At 41.7% G+C, this 18,073-nt stretch overlaps 1 protein-coding gene across 4 annotated transcripts in view; it reads left to right on the top strand.

Annotated features, from left to right (window-relative positions):
• The window catches only part of ints13 (integrator complex subunit 13), a 53,160-nt gene extending 35,657 nt beyond the window's left edge, over window positions 1-17,503 (top strand). For 2 of the 4 annotated variants that reach the window (XM_062482861.1, XM_062482862.1), the window contains 7 exons: window positions 13,534-13,712; window positions 15,700-15,867; window positions 16,072-16,226; window positions 16,335-16,562; window positions 16,683-16,819; window positions 17,106-17,241; window positions 17,366-17,503. In XM_062482861.1, the coding sequence (XP_062338845.1) occupies window positions 13,534-13,712; window positions 15,700-15,867; window positions 16,072-16,226; window positions 16,335-16,562; window positions 16,683-16,819; window positions 17,106-17,241; window positions 17,366-17,402 (1,040 nt within the window). In that variant the 3' untranslated portion in view covers window positions 17,403-17,503. Of the gene's footprint in view, window positions 1-13,533; window positions 13,713-15,699; window positions 15,868-16,071; window positions 16,227-16,334; window positions 16,563-16,682; window positions 16,820-17,105 lie in introns of all 4 variants that reach the window. The other 2 variants (XM_062482859.1, XM_062482860.1) reach the window with 1 other exon arrangement.
• Window positions 17,504-18,073: the final 570 nt, after the last annotated feature.

Raw genomic sequence — 18,073 nt, 5'->3', positions numbered from 1 at the left:
CACCAGTTAACTTCATTTACATTGCAAGAACTATAGACTAATACAATAACAGGCTTAAATGAACTGACAACATAAGTTATACGACTTAAAGTTCTCAAGGACGCCCACACGCAATCTCAACTGGCTAGTTATCCTCCGGACAGCGGAAGTCTCTTTTTTCTTTCTCTCCCTTTAACGCCGAGTGGCGCACGTGCCCCCTCGCGGTGTTAAGCGCGTGTCCGTGCTATTCTCCGACATGCACTCTGCTGATAGACGGCCTTTTGTATGGCCGTATTTCTGATACCGTGGCGGCAGAAATTTTGCCGTGGCGGTCTATCAACATAGCGGAAACACTGCAGTATGCTCTCTGTAGTGCATCTGTAAAAGTTAGTAAGGATGACTGAGTCCATGCCAAACTTCTTCACCCAGAGGAAACATTTTTTGCTCAAAGGTTGCTATTCTACAGCTCATGAGACAAAACTGTGACTCTCAGTTCAGCCTCGTTTTAATTTCAATTTTGTCTGAACCATTTCTCAAGTGTTGCTCCTAAAATTCACTAGGAGCAATAGGTGAGACAGAGCAACATTAGCAGGAGTCATAGTTGAGACTTGATGGAGATAACTTGCTCAGTCTCATTAATGGCTCATTTTGTTCTCATTAGTAAAGAAAATGAGCAGTACCAGAGCTAATATTGACCAATATATGAGTCATATATCCATTTCTCATATGTTGCTCCTAAAATTCACTAGGAGCAATAGGTGAGACAGAGCAACATTAGCAGGAGTCATAGTTGAGACTTGATGGAGATAACTTGCTCAGTCTCATTAATGGCTCACTTTGTTCTCATTAGGAAAGAAAATGAGCAGTACCAGAGCTAATATTGAGCAATATATGAGTCATATATATTTATATATTAATGAAAAAAATCAAGGAAACTTTCAACAAATGCATGCAAATGGACCCTTTATTTAATGTTAAACAAAAATGATCACTTTGACAGAAAGGGCCATATCTGTAGGGATCCTTATATAGATATATACAGTATATCTGAGCAAAAACAAAACTTTTAGTGGACGCTGAACATTAGCAGAAGAAAAATCTGAACTTAACATATAAAGAATGTATATCTATTAGGGGTGGAACGGTACACTGAAGTCACGGTTCGGTTCATACCGCGGTTCAGACATCACGGTTCGGTACGAGTTCGGTAAAACGGAGGGAAAAGCAAAACAAACCAGGTTCCTCTATGAGTGAATACGGGCGCATTGAAGATGACATGTCAATTCCGATTGTGTCACTGATTTTTTTGGCCCTATTTGTGTGTATCTAATGGCTGGTTAAGCACTGTAGGGAGAAGTAGGACTGTTTTTTTTGTCTCGTTCCAGTGATTGGCACACCTGGGTGATGGCGTCGGATATTTTTAATCCTTTAGCACACGCCAGATGTGTTATATGCGTTATCATGTTAGATGTATTTCCACTCACATACCCCACAATCAGTGACGTGTGGTGATGTCAGTCTGTGATATCGGCAGACACCGCTGCTGTCATTTTGACTTGAATTTTGCAGGGATTACGCTTACAATGTAGCTGGTGTAATGACGTTAGCTGCGCAAATGTCCAGTAATATCTCAATTTTAATTGGTCCATGTTGGATACGTAACAGGTGATTACTGGCATAACATATTTACGTGCAAAGGCACAGCAGAGTTGTGCTTTTCAACGTACATGTTGAAGAATACAGGATGGAAGTGCGCAAGTGAGTTTTTCGCTTGTCATCTGCAGTGAACGGACAGTAAAAGCACTGCTTATTCTACATTTTTTTTTGTATTTGATTATGCCTAACTGCTACATTTGTCATCGTAACGTCTAAACAATTGGAATAACACACATATTATATATATAAATCACAAGTAGGCAGTGCCTACCTTGCCTACCCAGACTGCACGTCACTGCCCACAACTGCTGAACAACGCCGACACACAGTGCTCGTCTTATCCACCACTCTCTCGCCTGTACTACTGTAACTGAATGGGAAACCAAAGTTTTCCCAAACTTTAACTTAAAGAGGCCGGCGGGTCCTCTATCTCTCGTGGGTCGCCACCACTCGCCATACTCGTCCTTAGTGCTGCTAGCTATCTCTGACTCATGGCGGCGCCAATCAGAGCTTCAGAGCTACATATTAGATGTCCCTAAAGAACACGAGTATCTAACAGTAGTTCCGTATTACATTAATTAAGTTTAAATTAAGTTGTATTCATTTTTATACCATGTATTCTCCGTGTAATTTCATGCACCGAACCATGATGCCCATACCGTACGGTTTAATACGAATACATGCATCGTTCCACTCCTAATATCTGTGTATTTTCGACCCTCAGACGGCATTTGTTGATGAAGGCTTTTTTGACCCTGGCCTTCTCCACAGGTGTCCATCCGCCGAGAGTTCCACAGCGCATGATGTAGGCTGCAAGAATAAAAGAAAGCACAAATTTAAGATAAATTCCCCTTGCATACTGTAACCATGGTGTGGAAAATCCTGACTTAATTGTTACCAGGGAAATAGTCAATGTCCAGTTTTTGCCCTGATCACACACAAAACACCCCCCCCCCCCCCCCCCCCCCCTTTAGGGCTCAACAACTAATCGCATTTGCAATAATATTGCGATATGTTAAAACATGGCAACGGCTGCGATTTGATCATGTGACTCGCGAGAGCAAAGCAGTCTGCACTCCGCAGAGAAGGCATCAACTTGGCATGCTAACGCTACGCTGTACCTTGACCTGTTGTACAATGGCCTCAGTCCCAAAAAGGAAGCTGTGTAGGACTTTTTTTGGTTTAATCACCCCCAGACAAAACCGTTGCAGGGCGGAAGGTAATGTTTTCTCTCCCATGTGTGTGTTTGAATGTCGGTCTGTATGTGTGTGAACAGGATTACGCAAAAACTACCAGCTCGATTTGTATGAAACTTGGTGAAGGGGTTAAGCATGGGCCTACATAATTCTGACCATAATTCGTCATTAGGCTCCTTGACGATCACTGCAAAAGAGCTGCAGTTCCTGTGCAGAGACAGGAGAACCTAGCAGAACAACCATCTCTCCAGCTCTCCATTGTAGCCAAAGCCCACCTGAGAGGTCACGACAGCTAGTCAGACTCGTTAGATCAGAGAGGTATATTAACATTGCATTGTTTGAGTATCGTAAAAGTCGAGACTTCAGGACCCCGGGTTCTGGACTGGATGGAGTGCTACAGAGAAGGTGTTCTGTCAGAGTCTCCCATGCATGCACAGGAACACTGAAGCTATGTAAAAGTGTCTCTTTTTAGTACAGGTTTACTGTGCAACACTAGTTAACTCCAATCTTAAAACTTTGCTATAAAAATACCACTCCAAGAACCAAAATAGTCAAAATAACAGACAGAATACACCATCGTAATTATGAACTCATGATTACCAGGATCAGATGTTTTTCACAGCAGTAGGTTTTGTGTTTTTGAAATACATGCAAGTGAATGTCTGAGACCGAAAGAACCTCCATCAACGGTCTTGACATAAACAGTCCATACAACAATAATGGCAATTGCAACTTCATGTAATACTCACCACAAAAACTTGAGCCCACGGTTACAGAGCTGACGCCAGGTGACAATGTAGTGAGAAAATGTAAATCTGCTGCAACAGAAAAACACTTGTATCATGCATGCAATTAATACATTGTGTAGCCTAAGTTCTAGAGCAGGGTTTCTCATAAATATATTTCGTGGAACGACGTTAGTCTCCAACCACTCTGAGGCGGCAACGTCACACAAAAACGTAAATGTAATAACAGAAAGCGTTTGGTAATAATAATGTACTTTCATTTGTAGCATTTTGTTATGTCGGTTTAAAACGTGGTTGCTAACTTTGACTATAGCACTGCAATTCCCCCCTCAACTGGGGTGCATGAGTGTTCGACCATCTAATTGATTTTACAGTAGATCGAATTCTTATCATCATATCCGGCATCGCCTAGCAATAATTTCAAGCTTGCCGCTCAAATTGCTAATGTTGCTGATTTGAGGTCGTTTTTATACAACTAAATAAGCACATGAAAGCTGAAAATTTGGATTTAGACTGTCTTTGGTATGTATTTGTAGGAAAGTCACATCGCGTGGTCGGAGAGTTATGTGGGCTCCACATGGTCGGAGACCCATGCCATGCACATACGCTCAGTTGGCCCGCCAGTTTCATGTGGGCACCCCCACATAGCTAAGTTAAGGGGGCTAACACACAAAAGTATTACACAAGTTCAGACAAACCTACTCGGTTCCCAGGTTTGACACAATATAGTGTCACTAGCATGTAAATTATAGCAAGCTAGTCTCATGCTGTGTCGGCTATCTAAGATGGTGGACGAAGGTTCGTAGCTAGTTGCCTTGCATGTGATAGCCAAAGGTAATCCTAATGCTAACATTAACTTATTTATTTAGAAAATTGTGAAAGTCAAACCCCAAATCACCAGGTAGCTATTGTTAGCCATGCATACTTACATAGTTGAGATGAGTGATGGCTGGAAACACATGGATAGATAAACGACAAATTTCTTCCACTGAGTTGAGCCATGGAGTGAGTGATGACTGAACCGTTGAGTGAGTGATTTGCGCGCAATGCGCGATTGCACGGCTATCGCGAGACAATTTGAAAGCTGATAGGTTACTTGATTGATTCACTTTATCACAAAATGACCTAAATAATTTCATGTAGGCCTACACTTTCTGCATTCTACACAATGCGATCACATTTTGCTAAAGAAAATGAAACAATTGTGTAAAATACACAAAAGATGCTTAGTTTAATCCAATCCAGGCCAGTCTAATTGTTTTCAGTGTATATTTAACCAGCATTTTTTGTGCTGGCGTAAAATTGCTATTACACACATGTTCTTGTTGAGCATATCATTGTGATGTATTGTGAAAAAACAAAAGGGTAAAAACAGTTCTAACCGCATGCATCTGTAGTAGGCTAAACACAGTGATTTACCATTTTGGGTTTTTGTGTAGGCCTACTTTACCGTTGTTTTCACGGTAAAACAGTTGTAGTTTTTACAAAGCAATAATGCAAAAGTTAGCAAACTTTCTTGTATTTACATTAACAGTACTTATCTGTTAATTCAACAGTTATTTCATGTTTTATAATTAACAGTTTTTTTTACTGTTGCTACTTTACTACCTTTCACTGTTAAAATTACGGATTTTCTTTACAGTGTGGTTATCCTCTCTACTGTTCCTATTCCTATTCCTGTTTTCTATTTGTCCTATTCAAGTACAAGTAATATTGATAGATTATTGATTTTGAAATATCCAGTGAAAACATATTGTTAAATTTGCTTTTGTCTGCATTGTTAACCCCAATTTTCGCCATGTAAATATCAAAACATCTGTTTAAAATGTCATGGGAATTTGTTTTTCGGCATGGACAAGCATATAAACGACATTACAATGGGCAAGTTGAGTTAATTTTTAAAGAAAACAATAAATCTGGATGAGAATTCAGAGAGTGCTTGTGGAGAGCTCTTTGGTTGTTGTGTCTGAGCTCAGCATGAGATGCATGAATGAGACTAGGATGTGAATAGATTGAGATTATAAAGAGAGCTCCCTGATATCTCTGCCTGAGATCAAAAAGAGGCACACAACTTGAGAAAATCTGAGACTTATTTCAGAGCTTGATGAGATCTATTATGAAACCCAAAAGGAGACTAATTTGAGATTTTGTGAGGCTTTTTCTCAGGAGAAAAACATGAGAAACAGGAGAAATAAGCCATGATCTCGTTTTGGTTTCATACATACCTCATTCTTGTCTACGAGAAATGCATGAGACATTTTTGAGAGCTCTTTGCTAGTTTTATTTTCCTCTGGGCAGTCTCCTCAAGAAGATGAAGAGGTGTTTCCGGGCCGCTTTGACGACCTTGTCTGTGTGAGCAGACCAGGTGAGATCATTGCTGATGTTCACCCCTGAAGCAGCTGACCACCTCCACTTCGGATCCGTTGATGTGTAGGGGTGCATGATCCTCTTCCTGCAGCCTCCTATAGTCCACAATCTCCTTAGTCTTGCTGATGTTGAGAGAGAGGTTATTGTCCTGACACCATGATGTCAGGGTATCAACCTCCTCTCTGTAGGCTGACTCGTCACTGTCAGAGATGAGGCCCACGATGGTTGTGTCGTCAGCAGATTTAACAAGGAGGTTGGAGCTGTGCGTTGCTGCACAGTCGTGAGTGAACAAGGAGAACAGGAGAGGGCTGTGTTGGTGATCAGTACGGATGAGGTGTGGTCACCGATTCTCACCACCTGGGGCCTCCCCGTCAGGAAGTGGAAGATCCACTTGCATAGGGAGGTGCTTGGAGACAAGTCTCGAGGGGGTGATGGTGTTGAATGCTGAGCTGTAGTCAATGAACAGCATCCTCACATACGTATTCCTTTGTCCAGGTGGGAGAGAGCTGTGTGCATGGTCAGGGCGATGGTATCGTCTGTAGACCTGTTGGACCGGAATGCAAACTGCATAGGGTGCAGGGTGTGAGGCAGCAAGGAGCAGATGAATGATTTGACTAGCCACTCGAAGCACTTCATGATGACAGAGATCAGTGCTATCGGGCGATAGTCATTCATGCAGGTGACCTTGGTGTTCTTGGGCACAGGGACAATGGTGGTCCTCTTGAAGCAGGTCGGGAGTACAGACAGGCTGAGGGAGAGGTTGAAGATGTCACTGAAGACCCCTGCTAGCTGGTCAGCGCAGCCCCTGAGGGCCCTACCTGATATGCCGTCTGGGCCAGGTGCCTTGCGAGGGTTGATCTTTTTAAGCAATGCCTCACCTCAGCTACAGTTAGTGTAGGCACACCACTGGCTAGGCCTTCAGGTAGCTCCACTACAGGGGGGTCACTGTCCCTCTCAAAGCGAGCGTAGAAGGCCTTCAACTCGTCTGGCAGTAGGACAGAGGACTGGGTCTCACTGTAGCCTCTTCCTTTGTAGTCTGTAACTCCACTCCACATGTGCTTGGGGTCAGAGCCATGGTAGCTGGACTCCACCATGGTCCTGTAAGCCCTTTTCGCTGCTTTGATGGCCTTTAAGAAGGTCGTATCTGGCCTTTTTGTACCGATCAGGGTCCCCAGAGTTAAAGGCGACAGACCGGGCTCTCAGGTTGGCCTGGACAGCGGCATCAACCCAGGGCTTCAGGGCTCTACAGTGCGAGTATTTCACTCACATTTGCGCCTAGAAATAGGTATGTGCGAACTTGAAAAATTATTTACGAGCACAGTGCGCGAGTGACGGGTTTTTGTCAATACACAGAACAACAGCGCGATGAAGTGAAGCATACCATTGATTTCACATGGAAAGCAAGTCACAGAGTCGCGATTGCACGATGTGAACATAGCATAATGACGCGCGAGTGACGATTCGCAACCAATAGGCCAGAGCCATATAAAAAGTTACAACACTCTTTGATCTCGCCGACACGTTATCACTTGGTTCAAGTAGCTCGCAAAAAAAACACTGCTGGCAACCTGTTTGAATGGTTTCAACGGGACAGACAGTAGCAGCATCTCGATTTACTAACATTTTCGGTATATTAACACGTCAATTGGTTACTGGTGTGTTGTATTATGTATATGTCTGATACTTTATTAACATTTATGTATTACATTAACGTATAACACTAGGCAGCAATTGTGAAGCAGAGCTAGAAATGGCTATGCTAGGTACCATATTGTAGCTCACACCAGCTCAATTTAAGACAAGAAAGGAGTTTGGTAAATAGAACAGAATATACAAGGCAACCAATTGCATTCAATAAAACATTTTATTATGCAATATGTCCAGTGAGAGGGTCAAGTTTGTTTTTAGTGAGTGGACCTGAAATTCCTGCCGAGCGTCAACAGCTAGCTGGACGATTGGGGACCCTTCAATCTGCAATTCATTGTTGCTAGCTCTAATCAGATGTGCATTTAGAATCTAACAAGTTATATCTTACAATAAACTTTAAGTAAAGCTGGCTATATACGCTAAAATTTGGGTGACCAGACGTCTTCTTTTCGAGACCTAAAAAATGCGTCCGGCAGGGATTCCAAAATTGTCCGGGATTTTGCCTCGTCGGATATTTGTGTTTCTCTGGGTCTTTCACAAACTTTTACGCCATTCATGTACAGTGTGATGAAGCAAGTTAGCTGGTAAATTGATCAAATTACTGCATTATTTTCAAAATAGCTAACTTGATTCGTAACACTGAACATGAATGGGGTTGAACGTTGCAAAATACAATGTTTGGGACTATGTCGCAAATGACGCTTTACTTCTGCCTTCGATTACAATGGAAGTCTATGGAAGTGTCCCAACTCTCTTTTTATATGGCTCTGGGTCTACCTAGCTTTGACTACCAAGCCTTTTAATCCGTGGCGTGCTTACATAGTCTATAATGTCCCAGTATTTTAAGAAAATATTAACTATAACTATATACATGTTTCTTAAACTATTTGTTCTAGTTCTATCAGAGTGAAAGTTGCTAGTTGACTAGCATTAACTGTTAAGTCAGTGGCGTTGTTAGACATAAAACTGTACTGGGGCACAGGCCCCTATTCATATCCCTTCTTCCAAGCGTGTTGCGCACAATGCACTATTAAGCTATAGAAACTCCCCTCGCTTAACCCACTATATAACAGTTCAGGGACGCAAGTTTGATATCAGCTTTGGCAGGGACATCTATAGTTAATGCAAGCTTTGTGTTTTCGGTTAAACTGCTTTGATTTTACATGCGTTGATTGGGATATTGCGTTTATTTTTTTCGGGATTATCAACCTTAATTAATGCACTGACTAATAAAGTAAATTGTTAAAACTTGTTCGTTAAAAACAAATACAAAAACAACGAATACAAAAAACACTGTGCTCCTGAATTTCTTTGTTTGCTCCAAAAAAAATTCATTTAGGAGCACATGTACTCCTTGGTGAAAACATTAGCGTAGAGCCCTGGGCTTCTGACTGGATCGCCTTCTTGGGGACAATGTCATCGATGCAGTGTTGAATGTTGCTGGAAACGGTGTCCGTGTATTCATTAATGTCCCCATCTGCTGCCTCTCTAAACATCAGCCAGTCAGTGGTGTCAAAGCAGTCCTGGAGGGTCGCCACACTCGCGTTACTCCATAGGTGAACTGACCTCGCAACCGGTCTGACCTCTTTTAGCTTTTGTTTATATGCGGGGAGGAGAAGAATGGAGGTGTGATCAGCCTTCCCAATAGCAGGACATCCAAAGCAGCGGCCTTATCTGCCTGGGGGGAATGTAGACTGCACTCATGACGACCGCAGTGAACTCCTGAGGCAGATAGAAGGGTCTGATTTTACAGTTAGCAGCTCAAGGACCGGAGAGCAGTGAGATGCTAGTACCGCTACATCCGTGGCCCATAGAAAGTTAACCATAACACAGACCCCTCCGCCCCTGCACTTGCCTGAATCAGCTGTCCTGTCCTGGCGGTATATGTTCTCCGGAGACAGCCAAGTCTCGACGAACGCCAGTACACAGCAGTTCCTGATGTCCCGTTGGAATTTGACACAAGCTTTAAGTTCATCCATTTTGTTGTTGATGGACTTAACGTTAGCATGTAGGATGGTTGGAAAAGCAGGTTTGAAGCACCGTTTCCAGGGCTCTAGAGTGCGACGTACGGGTGCGACTAAAATTTGTCCTAGGTCGCACCGGTGCACCTAACCTCCTCGCATCCGCTGCCTCTCCACGAACAAAGCGTTTGTTCTCCTTTGAAGGAACTCACACTCATGGTTGGATCATATCGTGGTCTAAATCAATCAGAGACAATGATGGGGTGGGTCTTTGCCTCTGATTGGCTGTGGTCCAGATATTCCTGTAGGCCTACAATGCTCTGTGCTGTGTGAATAGGTGCGTTCGACATGGACTGACTTCATGCAGCCACCTGCAGGCGGCTGACTTGAAACTGTGAATTCTGGTTAGTCTTTTTGTCCGACTTGAGACGCCGCCGAGGCTAGGTCACTGTGACGTAACCATCAAAGTACCGTGAGATTGATTCGAGAACTGCCGGCTTTGTAGCCGAGCGCATTTTCTCAAGAGCAACTGCACGGATTCTAATGACGACACAGCTATTTCATGATTGGCCAGACTCACACACAACAACTTTGACGCGTGTTTTTGTATTTATTCTGATACCTTCAGTTTCGCCAATGCTCAAATCCAGACCAAACTGTTTAATTAATTAAATATTTGTTGAAGAAAGGGTTTTAGTCTGCCTCTTCACTAACGGAAAGACTACGTTTAATTGAGTTGATGCGATTGAGTTATGGCGACGTCAACACAGCAAACCACGAGAAGCAGGAATGTCCGACTTTAAGGAGGCGTTTTTTAACTCCTCCCCGACTGCAAGCGGCAACTCTTGACGGTCGTTTCTTGCAGTCGATGTCGAAAGCACCTATTGAAATTACAACCTAAGCACCAGAGAATCAGTTATGGCAGACCTGGGCATTGTACAGCCTGCGGGCCACAACCGGCCCACGGGCTGTCCCATCTGGCCCGCGTTAGGTAAATCAAAAACATTTAATAAATAAATGTGTTTAGCGGTAGTAAATATGTAGTCCTGAAAGACTACAGTGATCAGGCTATTTACATATGTGTGCTTGCGCAACCTCACCGACAGGAGAGTTAGCTTAGCCCTCGAAAATGAAAAACGAAAGGTTGATACAGAATGTAGAGTTTTTATAACAATGGACTTCTAAGTATCTGTTTACTGAGGTCAAAGTCATAGCTGTGTTCTTAGTTTGTGGAGAACAGGTCGCTGTGTTGAAGGATTACAATTTGTATCGGCACTAAGGGACTAAAGAAAAAAACTAACGCGGACATAATAAGAACTTGACTGATTCAGTGGGAGCGGGCCACTGATGGTTTGCTGGTTAAGCTGCAGACCCTGATCATCACCTGTCAGCTGTCCTTCGCATATCCACCTCAGACATTCATCCAGATTTCGATGCACTTGTTCAAGCCCACTGGATTTCTCTCACAGAACAAAATGAACTGAAAAAAAGTATTGCTTTTTTATAAAGTTGATCAATTGCATACTGCAAAACAACTTTTCAGTGTTTGTGAAAATTAACTAGTTACAAATAAAAAAACACTGATGTAATGATTGTTTTTGTTTGTTACTTCTATAGTCTTTTCCTATTTGACCTACACTAACATTTAAAATATTTATATTAATATTTACAGAATATCCTTATTCTTCTGATGGGCAAGAAGGCCAAATTACAGGTGTTGGCCATCTGAAGGGCATGCGACAGCAAGGGGGGACTCGCTATAAGACTTTGAGCCATGAAATGTTTGGTCTCAGTTCAGGGAAGCACTTTTAAACAGTAGCACTTTATATTTTGCTTAAAATGTTTTAGTTTGCCAGCTCAGTGAAGCACTTAAAAGATAATTTTTATATACAGTATAATTGTGCTTAATCCGCTACATCCGTGGCCCATAGAAATGTGTTTACCTACACCTTATTCTTGTTTAAGATCATTTACATAATATATATGAATGTATATGGAGCTTGATAAAAAGGTTACCTTGAAATTGTGGCGACGCAAGGAAAAATGAGTGTGCACCTAAATTTTGTGCTGGTGCACCTAAATAAAAAAGTTAGGCGCACCAAGGCAAAAAGTTAGTCTGGAGCCCTGGTTTCCGAGTTCGGACGAGGACTCCAGCACGTCGGCCTCGTTTCTTCTTCCTCCGCCTTGCAGGTAAGCACAGCGGCGGAACAACAAACAGCCTGCTGCAGTCCAAGCTCGTACTCGGGAAAGTGGAATAAAAGTTTGTAAAATAATCCTTGCCAAGTGACAACCTGATGTCATACTGTCATACTGAATGAGCGACAATGTAACATGTACCAAACAAATTACGAACGCTAACATAACAGACAAAATGCTAGGTACTCGCGGAGCTCTCCTCAGTGCGGCCATCCTGCAGGCGCACCGGAAACTGTGTACAAGAGGAGCCCCAGACCATGGTCCAAGAGACCAGTGGTGGCCTTAGGGAGCATTAGGCCATGCTCTGTCAGGTTTATTCAGTTTGCTTGGACTATGTTTACCTTTGCTGTTGTCATTGTATTATGACATATATATGTCTGTCCACTGTAAATATTGTGCACCTTCATCTGGGAATGAAGGCAACTATTGCATTTCCATGCTGTGCGGCTGAGCCATCATTTCATTTAACCCTTGTGTTCTCTTCGGGTCATTCTGACCCATCAGTCATTGTGACCCACCGTTGTATTGCGCCAACTTTACTGCATACAAAAACAAAGTGAAGCATTTTCTTTTAACCGTCGGGCTGTCTCAGACCCTCCACATTGCAAAGGTTAAAAGATAATTATTTTTATTTGTTTTTGTATTGGGTAAAATTGGGTAAACACAACGATGGTTCGTTATGAACCTTTGGGTCATGTGACCCGAAGGCAGCACGAGGGTTAAGCAAAGAACCAGGGAGCACTTCCCAACCATGGACTTGAACTCCAAACTTTGAAAAGTTATTTGCACCAGCAAAAATTTTGGAGCACCCACCGAATATTAAGGAGCATCACAACTTCAACTTCAATTTTTATGTTGTAGATTTACAGGGCTTTCCAGTTTTATCTCAAGTTTGGCGTGAGATTACCATACCTGTCAATGTTTGGAGGGGGGAGGGGTTGTTGTTTCTGATTGGGTGTAGGCCTATAACTTGAGACAGCTCTCAACTCGGCAGAAATATTATCTCTGTATGCCTGTGCCTCGTTCATAAATGTTTGTGGGACAAGTTATCCCTTCTCAGCATGAGAATTACAAGTTCAGTCAAGACACTCACGTATTAGATTTGACCATTTATTGATAACCATAGACATGGAAATAGGTTTGACTTTGGTGGACTGGATGATCTAAGGGAAGCACTCCCTGCCTCCTCGATGCGACACGTACATACATGAAATATGAGGCAGGGAGCAATAGAGATATAATCCCCCTGATGGATAGAACATACAGACAGCATGGGGGAGAAGAAGGGTATGGTGGAGGGCGGCAGCAGCACAGATCATATAGCAACCGGGGGTGAGTGTGTGCGTATCCGTGCTGCCTTTTAATGCCGTCTTATTGGATGTGGCCCAATGGGCTTGTGCTGGCTAACACAGGTGTAGTTAATGAGCGGATGACCCGCGTTGCCCGAGTGCCATGCCTGAACTAGCTTCGCTCATGTTGCATGAGAAATGGTGCGTGACTCTCACTGCGAATGCATGAGACTTGAGAGCCCTGGATTGGTGAACAGTGGACCGGTCACTGTATCAGCTTACAGCCAGGCACATACTGTGTCGTAGGCTAATTGGCAAGCATTTTGTAAATAAATTAAAATGGGTCGCACCATAATGATTAATTGCAATTATTCAAATAGTGACATGTCAAATGCTCATCCCTAGTATACAGTATTTGTCTGTCCATGAATACAGTCTTTACAATAGAATAGTTGTGAGCCTATGTAGTTACTTGTTTATCTTTTTTCCCCAACAGGACGTTCAGTTCTTCTGGAACAACCCCGGAAGTCAGGGTCAAAAGTCATCAGCCACATGCTGAGCAGTCATGGGGGCGAAATATTCTTGCATGTCCTCAATAGTACCCGCTCCACCCTGGAGGACCCTCCATCTATTAGCGAGGGATGCGGGGGGCGGGTCACAGACTACCGCATAACAGTAAGGCCATCATTTCCTTGTACAAAACATCAATAAAGATAAAAATAACACAAAATATGGCTGATCCATTTTTGTAAAGCAACTTGCCTGTAGGTATAAAGTCTGTAGTGGGCCCAATAGCTAAAAGAATAGTGGCAACTGTCTTAGGTGAACGTTCATGAAAAGTTTAAGAAATATCACGCAGGCATTGTTGCACCAAACCAGACTTAAATAACGGACCTTGCTTAGTTTTTTGGAGGATTTGTTGTGCCACACATTTTTGCCATATTTATATGACCTCACAATGTTTGAGTAGTTGGAGAGTTTTGTTTGACAATTGTCACGTGAACTGGCATACATACAGCAGGTTCCAAAGTCTGAGACAACTAGTTAAGTCATTTGTTTTGAAAAATGCAAATTTCAGAAAATCTTAGTGTTTGGTATGTCCTGTCCCCCCCCCCCCATTTAAACTGCACAAGTTTGTGCAAAACCTGATGACTGATATTATTCCAGCATGATTTGACAAAGACTGCGTTTATATGACCATGAGATGCACAATTTGGAATTGTCTGTTTATGCCAATAATACGATTATTCCGTACATGTGTTATTAGTAATGCAATTACTCAATACTTGCATCGACATGATTCTTTACATTAATCATTGAATGGTCCACAGACAACTTGCACCATTATGCTTCTGCAACAAAGTGTCGCCGTGTGTGTGTTCCTGTACAGGCCCCACTGCAGCTGTAGCTACGTAAAAAGTTCCAAGAAGGCTGCTGGGACTTCATTATTCTGTCAGCCATAGTTGAATTTAACTGATGCTGAATTAACGGTGCTGGCTGTAGGCTGCTGGTTACAAAATTACAAACCTCTTCCAGGCTTGTCTAACTGCTACAGTAACAACTTTGTAGAGCAGGCTAGCCCTTCGAAAAAAGCAGAAGGCTTGAATTTATGCAGGTGTTTATTTTTGTAAATAGTTTAGTCACGCTATAAAATCAAAACAAGTGCCAGACAGATAGTTTCCAAAAACTTCTAGAAAGCAGACTAACCCCTTATTTACACCGGGTGCATTACGGCTCTGATGCGGCCACTCTCATCAATGCTTGTGTTTACACCAAACACGCTGTAGCGCGTCCCAGAAGTGGCTCTCCGCTCTGCTTTGTTAAAGATGGGTAGCTTGTCTAACAGTTCCGACTGAGACAAAAATTTCATAAATGTATTACATAAACATTAGATTAAATAAAATTTGGCTAATCTAGGACAATCTCAGGGTGCATTTAATTCTGTGATTTTGGCCACAAGAGGCACTAATGAGCCAAAAACACATCGGGCTGTAGTTGGTCACGCCAAAGAAGCTGTCCTTTTGTGAGTCCTCTTGTGCATTTGTGAGTCATCCTCAACATGGCAACCTGTGTAATATTTGTCAAAACAATCTAAATTTAAAATCCTAGCAACTCGAGCATGTCATATGATCCACAAATACAGATTTGCCAGTTCACAAGCACAGCTTTTTATTTGTAAATGTTAACATTGAAAACATATCAGATATTCGTTTTTTAATTTGTGAATATAATTTTTGCATTCATTCATATAATCTACAAAACACAATTTGAGAGCGGTTTGCTTTGTGGATGGCAAAAGCATGTTCCTGGATTGGTGTGTGTTTGTGTTAATTTTTATGGAAAATACATTATTGCCATGATCGGGTTATGATCGGCGTATTAGTGTGCCTGTAAACGCACTCATTCCAAAGAGCTTCTTGTGATGTCATATAATGCTTTGAATTTTCAGTCTTCAATTCCCCCATTAAATGTTCAGTGTGGTCTCAGACTCATGGACCCTGCTTTATATAAATGGAACATAAAAATTCTTACATGCAAAAAGGCTCTCAGCGATGACTAACAGAAATTAAAATGCACATGATCATAATCTTTCATATTAATATCATAATAACTTCATGTGCATATAAATTGTTATTCATGTTTCCACTGGTTGCATCTGCAGGACTTTGGGGAGTTTATGAGGGAAAACCGTCTCACTCCTGTCCCAGAATCCCAATTTGCTGATCTCTCAGAAAAGTCGCCTGTGGAGAGGGCAAAAGCCCAGCTGGAGCGCTACACTCGCTACTGGCCAATGATAATCTCCCAGACTACCATCTTCAACATGCAGGCGGTGAGAAACACACACTTTCTACTTCACTGCTGCAGTCCAACAGAGCCCATTTGACCAGACATGGGGCTCGTCAACATGGAAAGAATTGGATTGTTATCAAAAAGATTCTGAGATGATAAAACTCCTACCCACTCCAGCTTTTTATATAAAAGTTTCTGCCCCCAAGGGAGAGCAGACAATATTTCATATCTTGTTATATTCCAGGTGGTTCCACTTGCTAATCTCATAGTGAAGGAAAATCTAAGTGAAGAAGATGTGCTAACCTGTCAGAAAACTGTCTATAATCTTGTGGAAATGGAAAGGAAGAACGACCCTCTGCCCATCTCCACTGTTGGTTCCAGGGGCAAAGGCCCCAAAAGGTTAAGTGCAGCATTAATTGTGGAACACTGTACCATGTATTCTAATGTTAATATCCTTGTTCTTGTTGTGACCTCCCTTCACTGAGGAAACTTTCCTTTTGGTTTTAGGGACGAGCAGTACCGCATCATGTGGAATGAACTGGAAACTCTAGTGAAAACCCATGTAGGAGGAAGTGAAAAACACCAACGAGTTCTGGACTGTATCAGTGCCTGCCGCAAGCCTCCCGAGGAAGAGGACAGAAAGAAAAGAGGAAGGAAGAGGGAAGACAAGGAAGACCGGTTGGAGAAGAATGGCAACAAAGAGGCAGATGACAAGAGCTGGCAAGAATCTGAAAGGTTAGTAAGCATCTTGCTACAAAAAAAATTACAGATATTTTTTTAATTAAATGTTTAACACTATTGCATTTTATTTTATAATTCTGCCTGGTTAATTGATTGAGCTTTTCCTACCACTAGGCTAAAAGGGTCAATAGAGCGAGAGAAGGAAGAGCAGGAGTCCGAAGTGATAAAGGATTCCCCTGACTCGCCTGAGCCTCTTAACAAGAAGCCCCGAATAACTTCAGAGGACATTCAGCCTCCTGAAAAACCCAAAGGTTGGCATACAAATGCAATTTTCATCTATGGATAATTCAAGATGTTTTCGTTTAGACTGATCTGTATAAGAGGCAGGACAATGTTGGTATTGTTTATTTGACAAATAAAAATACTGAAATCTATTTTACTCCTGATTTATTTTTTAATACTTTTTAAGATTCGAGCATATTATCAAATGCTTTTTAGACTTCAAATGCAAATGTATAATTTAAATGAATAGTATGTTTTTGAAACCATTATAATACTACATAATTTTGTTTATTTTCTTTGTTTATTATGATGTAGGCCCAGTCTCACTTCTCACGATGTGGACCAATAGAATTACTGCAGCCAACTCTAGGAAGCACCAAGAGTTTGCTGGAAGGATAAGCTCAGTCAACAACAAGGCGGAGTTATACCAACACCTGAACGAAGAGAATGGGTTTGATTTGACTTTGGTCATATTTGTATGGGAGTCCATGTGCACATCCATTATTTTGTCTTTTAACGGGAATTTAATATATGAATAACTTGTTATATTGATTCACTCATTTATCTGTTTACAGGATGGATCTTCACGAGAATGGGAAATCCACCAGATAATCTATACAAGACTCCAGTCCTTCCTGTATCATTGTTTTTTAATAAGATTTTGTATGGATTGGCCACTCATGAGACAAAATAATAAAAAGTCTGTTTTTTCAGTTTGGTGTTTTCACTTTGCTAAAAAGATGTGATTCTTCTGATATTGTAATTTGTGACATAATATTAAACACAACAATGGTTTTTGAATGTTGAACTAGTTACCTACAGTTTTTACCTTGCTATGTTCACACTGCAGGCAAAAGTGGATTCCTGTTTTTGTGAACAGCACACATAACATGCTTTTAAATTCTGATTTAAACTTTCAGCGGAGGACAGGCTCCTGCTGTCCTTCTTAAGGCAGGATATCTTAAATCAATTTAATGTACTTTGGGTTATCATGCTAATCTGTCATTTGCCAAAACACATAAAATGATGTTCAAAGAGAGGACGTCTTCCAATACCAATCAAACCACAATACAATATTGATATTACGTTGGTCCAATGACAATTTCCAAATGTCATCTTCCAATTCTCTTTCACTGTATTGTATGTGAGTGTGACAAGCTGTTGGTAATGCAACGGATTCATACAGTAGAATATTGTAAAATAAATAATGTGCAAATTGCAAACTACTTTTAAACATCACAAAAAATATATATTTTAACTTGAACTTTGCCTTGTCCATAGAG

This window comes from Osmerus eperlanus, chromosome 17 (assembly GCF_963692335.1).
Source record: "Osmerus eperlanus chromosome 17, fOsmEpe2.1, whole genome shotgun sequence".
Lineage (NCBI taxonomy): Eukaryota > Metazoa > Chordata > Actinopteri > Osmeriformes > Osmeridae > Osmerus > Osmerus eperlanus.
The sequence above is the reverse complement of the archived record's forward strand: the minus strand, read 5'-3'. Positions and strand labels throughout refer to the sequence as shown.